Below are 8,266 nucleotides of genomic sequence, written 5' to 3' on the forward strand. Positions count from 1 at the left end.
TAAATGTAAAGACAGAGCCCGAAAGGGGAACAGAGTCGCGTGACAGACACAGTGATGAAGCTGGTATGTGTATGGTATTGTGGTATGTGTGAATGATGTGGCGGAATAGGGCGCGACACGACAAAACCCGACATTAAACTGATGCCTTGTTGCAGTGATGTTTGTGGTTGTTTAGACCAGACTATTCTAATGGAAGGAGAACAAGGCTTTGTGCATTAAATTGCAGGGTCTGTAATTGTCCCACCTACATATGTATACAAAGATCCTGACACACAATGTCCACAATGTGACAAGTATTCAGTAGCAAGCCATTTTTCTATCCACACTAAAAGCAAAAAAGCTGCATGAACGGACAAAAATCACAGCATACAGTATTTGACGATTACAGCCAACATCAAATTGCATTCACTACGGTTCACTTTCACTTACAAGGGATATTCGAAGAGAAATAAAATGCTTGATTCTGATACTTTGATTGGATTGTAAAACTTCCATTCCACAATGAAGTCAGACCTGAATAAGCATGAAATAGAACCAGCATCAATTTTTTTATGTGTTTTTTCACTGGAACATGCTGAAGGTCAACTTCTCATGTGAGAGCATTTCAAGAATCCCAAAGGTTCAGTATGGAGTAAGCTTATTTATCAAATTGATCATTTTGGCCAATACTGATATCATCTTTATTATATTAACAGGAATTAAATCACTGCGATAAAATTGGCAAGATTTTAAACTGTACCAACTGTAACAATGCCAAAACAGCTATTTGGTTAACAACAACAAATAACCCAAAAAGCTGACGATAGGGATGTAACGGTATGACAATTTCTTATCACGATTATAGTGACCAAAATTATCACGGTTATCAGTATTATCATGGTATTGTTAAAATGTGCTGGAGATGTTAAAAAAGTACCGACACATAAATCACTTCAAGTTTTATATTTAAAAAAGAATGTGAACGTGAGTGTCTGTAAATCCACTCGCTGACAGCAGGTGGCGCTTATAGAAAAACTGAATTACAGCTGTTTCCCGTAAACTCCGTGGACAAAGCAGTATTGCGATTAAGAACACTTCGTTTAGATATTACGTGGAGCGAAGATGAAAACAAAATGCCAGAATCGTTTCTGAAGACAGTCAGAACCTTCAGAGGTACATTCATATAATTAATTCATTCATATATTCATTTGTATAATTCTTTTAAAACCTCCCAGCTTTTCTGCCCTGTTTTCACTCAAAACGAAACTACTCTGCATGCTGTGCGCACGTGAGACTGTTACTTAAAACTGTGCTTTATGCTGGACAGTATTTATTTATCGCGAGTTGTTCAAATCGCGGTAATCTAATACGGTTTTAATGATAATTAAAAGATGAAACGGTAATACTAACCGTGGGGAATTTTATCATGATTTATTGTCAAACCGGTAATCGTTACATCCCTAGCTGACGACAGCCAAAAAGTAAAGTTATTTCAAAAGAACAGCAACATTTTATTTCTTTGAAATAACATGACCAGAAAGGTGCAGTAGAAAGTAAATGGGACCAATTTTGACTGGAATGACTTGGACCAATTAGATTTCAGCATTGGTGGAACATCCCAGTGCAAAGTGACAAAAACAGAAACCTAAAATGTATCATTGGTCATCACAGTCATTAGGACAGAAAATATGGTATTGAGCTTAGTAAGGTCATAGAGTAAGACACGGGTGCAAACGCTGTCAAGGCACTGAGCAATGAATGAAAACTCCAGAATTACTTTGCTAAGAACACAGCAACTGCTTGCAGGCATTTTTAGTGCTAATGGATCAAGGGTCAAATCAATTTCGAAAAATCAATGATTTAAACACTTTATCACAAAATAAAGCTACTACAAAAGTAATGGCAGAAACTGGTTAGTTGGCTAATCTTTTGAGCATTTTTCTCCATTCCACTCATCTCATTAAAGAGTCTCTGCCAGCTGAGGAACTACTGAATAAATGATAATGTTGCTGTTTTAACTGTCAATCATCACACAACTGTACTAGAGAGATAATTGCTCCTGGGGAGGTGCTTCAGGACTCCACAGCGCTCAGAGCAGCCTCAACTGATGCTTTGCTAGGCAAAGACAACTCACAGTTTCTGTAATGCCATCATTACCTGTATTTAAATATTACAGAACCACAATCCCTGTTGTCCTGTTTTGTGTACAGGCCCGGGAAGAATCTGGGAACTTTTTTTCTGTATTTTGCGCTGTGAGCTGTGCAAGCATCAGTTATGAGTAGAACTTTTTGGAAGAAGCACATCCAATTCTACTGAAATCTTTCAAGCCTGATGGCTCCTTGACATATATAAATGGCCACAATAAAGAAATGGTAAAGTCACTTAAAAATGTACCATTTCTTAAATCTATGTATGTTCTTTGAATTAATGTTGGTTACATATATTTGATATATTACAAAATTTTCAAGAAAAATTCACATTTAATCACTAAAAAATTACTTACACCTTTAATACATGTGAACAAACATTTTAATATTAAAAAATAAAACATTTAAAAATGTTTTTCAAAGTAAAAAAAAGGTATTTTTACAAATATTATCAATTATAATATATTAATAATTAAGAAATAAATATTACATTTTTGTTAAGTCAAACATCACATTTTACAATCAGTAAATCAGACTTGTATTCCCTATTTGGCCCTCTAATTCACAAACACCATAAGACCAAGACATGAACTGCCTGTCTAAAATACAATTGCTCATTTAGGTTTTGTTTTTTTTCCTGCATGTTGGCTGGGCCCCATGATTTTGATTTGTCAGACAATATCAAATGTTTAAAATATTAATAAGCAGTAATGCAGTTGTTAAAAAAAAAAAATTTCTAAGAAATAACAATAATAAAAGATTGTGCCAAACAACTTAAGTTTTCTTTTCAAGAATTTCAATCTTTTAATGAGGCTTTTATCCTCATTATGACATCAGAACAGTAGTATCCCCCTGACATTCCACACTCCAAAAATATCAAATAACTTCAAATTTAGAAATGTAAAAAAAAAAAACACATGCTCATCATAGAAGAGATATATTCAAGTCACTGCATTATGAACTGAGTTTTTCAAGTATTTAGAAAAAATTTATAGAAATCCCAACACAATGAGCATCACATCATTGACCCTTATGCGATGTTCTGCAGGCACAGATGCTTGGCCTGTGATTTACATAAGATTCTACTAGACTCACTTCAGCATGAACAAAACTTTAAAGCAACCGCACTTTCCCTAAGGCGGATGGGGAACAAAATGCATCTCCAAAATGTACCATGTAATAGGCTACGGCTACTGTACCAGACAGAAAAATCTGAAATCCACTTGCTTTGTGGCCCGCACTGATCGGACACATATTAAAGAGTGAACACCTGGAAAAGGTGCCCAAACACCATATATCTCTGCTCACTGTGTCCTGCCCAATGGCTCGAAACAACGTTTCTCATCAACCTGACTCAAACCTGGCCCATCCCAAGTTCAACGACACCAATCGCAAAGTGATTCAGCCCATTTCCATCATTTCTGTGGCTGTTCATGGTGGTCGGTTTTGACATTTTTACCTCTGATTTTCTTGGCACATTTATTCTACGCTGGAGTCTAGGAGAAGCCTCCCTTCTTTTCATCAGCCAGAGAAAAGCCGTTAGCTCAATGAGAGAGAATTCAGGCCGACTACCTTCTCCATCAAGTGTGAGGGAGGACAAAGGAGGCAAGGAACGCTAAGGCTTTGTTTCTCCCTCACGGGGCATTGTTTTAACCATTATCAGAATCAGAATCAGAAGAGCTTTATTACCAAGTATGTTTACACACACAAGGAATTTGACTTGACGACAGGAGCTTCCAGTGTAGAAGAAAGTACAAACATAGTGCAGACACTGGTAAAACTTATAGAAGAAGAATGACAAAACAGAACAAACAAACAAAAACAATAGAAGAATCGCGGAGCTCAGCGTCCTGGCCCTGCTTCCAAATTCGATACCCCAAAATCCACTCAATGGAAAACGATGATTGCATTGGAGGTATCGGGAGAATTCTGAACATTTCAACGCGGGAAGCAGTCTGGGCTGCTTTAACGAAATCCAAATGATAGTTATGGTGCATTTCAGCAATCAGCTATTAGTATGGCTGCTAGGGTGCACAGCAGAGGTCTGAACATGGAGGTGTAAAATAGTGCAAAACTGGCTTTGCTCCAATCCGAGGTTGGTCAATGTGCTTCTTTTGGTCCACGCTAGAGCAATGAGAGAAAAAGATAAATGGAGAGAGAGCGCAGGAGATGTCGATATGTATCAGGTGATGCAGTAGCCAGAGGTATGGAGGCCCTTGGAGACTCTCTGCTGGATGGAGTGCCTGGGGCCATTTTCAGCCTCAGCAGCCAAGGATGTTGCAAACACGGGGAGGAGCATGTAACAGAGTAACAGAATTACGCAATGATCTTAAAGTCCTGAACGAACGCATTCACAAACCTGTGATTCATCTCTGTACAGGATATCCAGTGAGAACAGCGACCTGTTTAGAATATAGTGCACTGCATACTGAGTAGTACAGACGCAATACTGTATTTTTTATGCATTATTGAATGCTAACTATTTCAAACCATGGTATGATACACTGTTGTCACATGACCATGTTTAAATATGTCTAAATTAAAACCCGAGAAAGATAGGAACATTCTAAAAGGACAGTTCACCCGAAAATAAAAATTATGTCATCATTTACTCATCCTCATGTCATTCCAAATGAGGTTAGTTCTTGTGTGACAAGCAAGTTTCGTGTTTAGCAGAGTTGATGTGCATCGATCAATGTTCTTATTTAAATAAAACCCTAAATTAAATCTGTTCATCATATAAAGAGATTGTGTCTCTTCAGAAGACTTGGATTAAACCGCTTGATTCATATAGATTACTTTTACAATATCTTTATGAACTTTTTGAAGCATCAAAGTTTTGGTTGCGTGGACTTTCAATGGATGGACAAAAATTATGAGACAATATTGAAAATATCTTCATCTTCAACAAAAGACTTACAGGTTTAGAATGATGTGGGTGCGCAGATAATGACAGAATTTTCATTTTTGGCTGAACTAGGCTATTCCTTTAAGAGATGGTAAAGATGGTCATTTTTGGCAGATATTGCTCCAGTTCAATTGCAAAACTGCAAATGAAAAGTTAAGTCAAGTGCATTGCATTGTGGGATGGATACTGTATGCTTGTATACTACATGTTCACAAATGTAGTAGACAATCCAAATATTCTATAAACACAAAACATTCGAATACTGTATACAGTATACTTCACACATCAGGAAAATGTTTAAACAGAAACATCCAGGCAGAAAACAAGAATTTGAGGACAGCTGGGCTGCCGAACAGATTTGTGAACCACAACTGGTGTAAATTCACTCGTATTCCTCCTCATCAAAGATCAGCTTTTCTTCAGGTTAGACCAAGTTCATCAGCTCCCAAAGCCCAATACACTCATTATACCAATAATTATACACTGTATAATTGGACACTGTACACTGTACACATTGGACACTGTAAGCACACATTCATTCTCCCTAAATCAGCATAGCCGGGATCCTAATGGATAATTGATACCAACAGGGAATCAGTTCCTGAGCCAAATGCAATCACTGGAAGGGATGGATAACCCAAAAATGAAACTTCTGGCATCATTTATTCACCCTTATGATGTTTCAAACCTGTATGACCTTGTTTCTTCCGCAGAACACAAAAGGAGGCAGAATCACCATTCATTTTAACTGTATGGAAAAAGCAATGAAAGTGAATGGTGACTGAGGCTATCATTCTGCCTAACATCTCCTTTTATGTTCTGCGGAAGAAAGAAAGTCATACAGGTTCGGAACATCATAAAGGTGAGTAAATGGCACTTTTGGGGGTGGGGGGGGGGCTGTTCCTTTAAATAGCCTAGGTACCTTAGCTTCAGCCATAATAGATCATTCAGGTAATTACAGATAATTGTGAACCCCTTTTAAATGTGACCCAGATTTATAACAACAGCAGTGCATTACTGGCATCTTTCTTCTTTATTTTGAGCATATACATCTCAATTAAGTTCATTCTTTGTTCTCCTTTTATACACTACAGCTTCTCCATGACCACTGGACTCAATCTACTGGCTTTACGTCTATGTGCCAAAACTTTCTCCCTCCATCCATTACATCCAATATCTATAAAAAGTCAATTACAAGACAAAGATTTGACACTGTACCGTCCTCTCTCATTAAAACAGCGTGTTTCCGACCCGTCAGGATGTCTTAAGTGAGGCGTGCGGCTCAAACTTTAACTTTAACAGCTCAAAAGCGTCTCTTCTGTGTCAAATTTCTGAGTTTGTTACTAATACTCAATGACATTCGGACGCGCTAACGTTACATCGTGCTAACGGCAATAAATGTTGCGCCAGTTAGTAGTAAAAACATCCTCGGGGTCCCGAAACGAGTGTTCCTCTTCATCTCGCTGTTCGCCATCACCATCATCATCCTCTCACTGTAGTCCTACAGTACTTTAAAACATAAAAGAGGAAGGACAAACCTAAAACTGCTAAGCCTTGTTGCGAAAAAGCATGAACGAGAGCGACACACAAAAAAGGGCACAACATTTTTTTACCAAGCGTGATCTCTTACCTCCGACCCGGTACATGTTGGCTGCCATGACTGCCCCCGGTCCTGCCTGGCGTCTCCAGGTAGGGCTTTCTCTCTCCGCCGCCGCCGCTGAGTGCTGTGCGCTGGAAAATGGTGGATTGATCAATACGAAGCGGGCCAACGAAGGGATCTTAAAGAGACAGTGCACATATTTTTATGCAGCCGCGTTCTACGGGGCAGTGTTAGTGATCGCGCTCAGAATCACCCGCGTGTTTAGGAGCACCTTCCCAACAACGCGGGATCCTGCTCGGGCCACGGGCTGGAGAGAGCGCCAGAGGGAGGGGAAGGGGGTCTGTATGGGCAGCATCACTCGCGTTTCCCCGCCTACTTCAAACGACCGAACCATTGCTGTACTACTTTGGACCCACTAGAGGCGAAATTAAACAAATAAACAACTGTTGCTCTCAGACTGAGTTTGAAACAAACATAAACAAACAAGTAGCCTATAACAGAACAAGGAAAGACATTCCTCTCTGTGGAGAAACATTAACTAGAATAACTTAGAAGAAAATGCGAAAAGGTGCTATCACAATGTTGGAGCTGAGAGTCCAAACCTTGCTGTGTCTAAATAATGTTCTGGTGGTGACATTTGGCTGGGCCATGTTGCAATATGGTTGCTAGGGTGTGTGGCTGGTTGCTAGGGCATGGGTAGGAAGTTGCTGTGGTATTAGAATGGCTGCTTGTTGGCTTGAGTCAAAAAGTAGGCTCAAATGTCTGATATGATTCTTTTTCAAAGTTGAATCTATGTTTTGTTGTTGTTGTTGTTGTTGTTGTTTTTTTTTTCTTCACAGGGGCTTTGTCCGGAAAAAGAACAGATTCGTAAACCAGAATATGTGTAAATTCACTCGTAGCGGTTCTAATCAAAGATCAGCTTTTCCTCAGGTTAGATTACATATTGTGTTGTTTTGCATTGCTTTGCTTTGTTTTTTCTACCAGCCAAACATCATTAGTCTTTCCATAATACGCAGAGGTTTTGTCTGGAAAAAGAACACTAGATTTATGAATTCAGAAACATCCCTTACTTGCCGAGCATTATCATCTGAAAATGCCTAGATTATATGAAAAGCATATGCCTAAATTCAAAGTATTCATAAAACAAAAAAGTAACTGGATGACCTTCTACTTATGTCAAGAAGTGCATATCTGATGGACGCTTTACTGTCCCATGAGGCCACAAATGTAATATGGATTTCATTCATATTACATTCATACTATATAGCACATACTTTTTTAATGGTCACAAAGTTCTTATTAAACTACAGTATCTGTTCAGACGGTATGTGATTTCAGACACAGCTAGGGGATTGTGGCAAGGATGATGGATTCGATGTTGAAAAGATCAGCAGTTGCTTACCAATATATGTTGTGTTTCAAATGATATAGTCTTTCCAGTAGGCCCCTTAACTATCTTAACTAGCAAGACTTCCTTGGTCAATTAGCTTCATCAGACAAGTTTAGTTGGTCACCAGCATGGCTGTGCTGTTCAGCCAGCTAGACTAATACCAAGCCAGCAATACCCAGAATAAATAAGCTTGGATGTGAGTAGAAATTTACACTGGTCTTTTCATCAGTCTTATTCCACCT

At 38.7% G+C, this 8,266-nt stretch overlaps 1 protein-coding gene across 1 annotated transcript in view; it reads right to left on the bottom strand.

Annotated features, from left to right (window-relative positions):
- Positions 1-6,982, bottom strand: part of LOC107666257 (metastasis-associated protein MTA1-like) — a 51,812-nt gene extending 44,830 nt beyond the window's left edge. Inside the window, exon 1 of the mRNA XM_016457479.1 lies at positions 6,665-6,982. Coding sequence (XP_016312965.1) covers positions 6,665-6,692 — 28 coding nt within the window. The 5' untranslated portion in view covers positions 6,693-6,982. The remainder of the gene's footprint in view (positions 1-6,664) is intronic.
- Between the last annotated feature and the right edge of the window lie 1,284 nt (positions 6,983-8,266).

The sequence above is a fragment of the Sinocyclocheilus anshuiensis genome, unplaced genomic scaffold (assembly GCF_001515605.1).
Source record: "Sinocyclocheilus anshuiensis isolate Anshui unplaced genomic scaffold, SAMN03320099.WGS_v1.1 scaffold936, whole genome shotgun sequence".
Classification (NCBI taxonomy): domain Eukaryota; kingdom Metazoa; phylum Chordata; class Actinopteri; order Cypriniformes; family Cyprinidae; genus Sinocyclocheilus; species Sinocyclocheilus anshuiensis.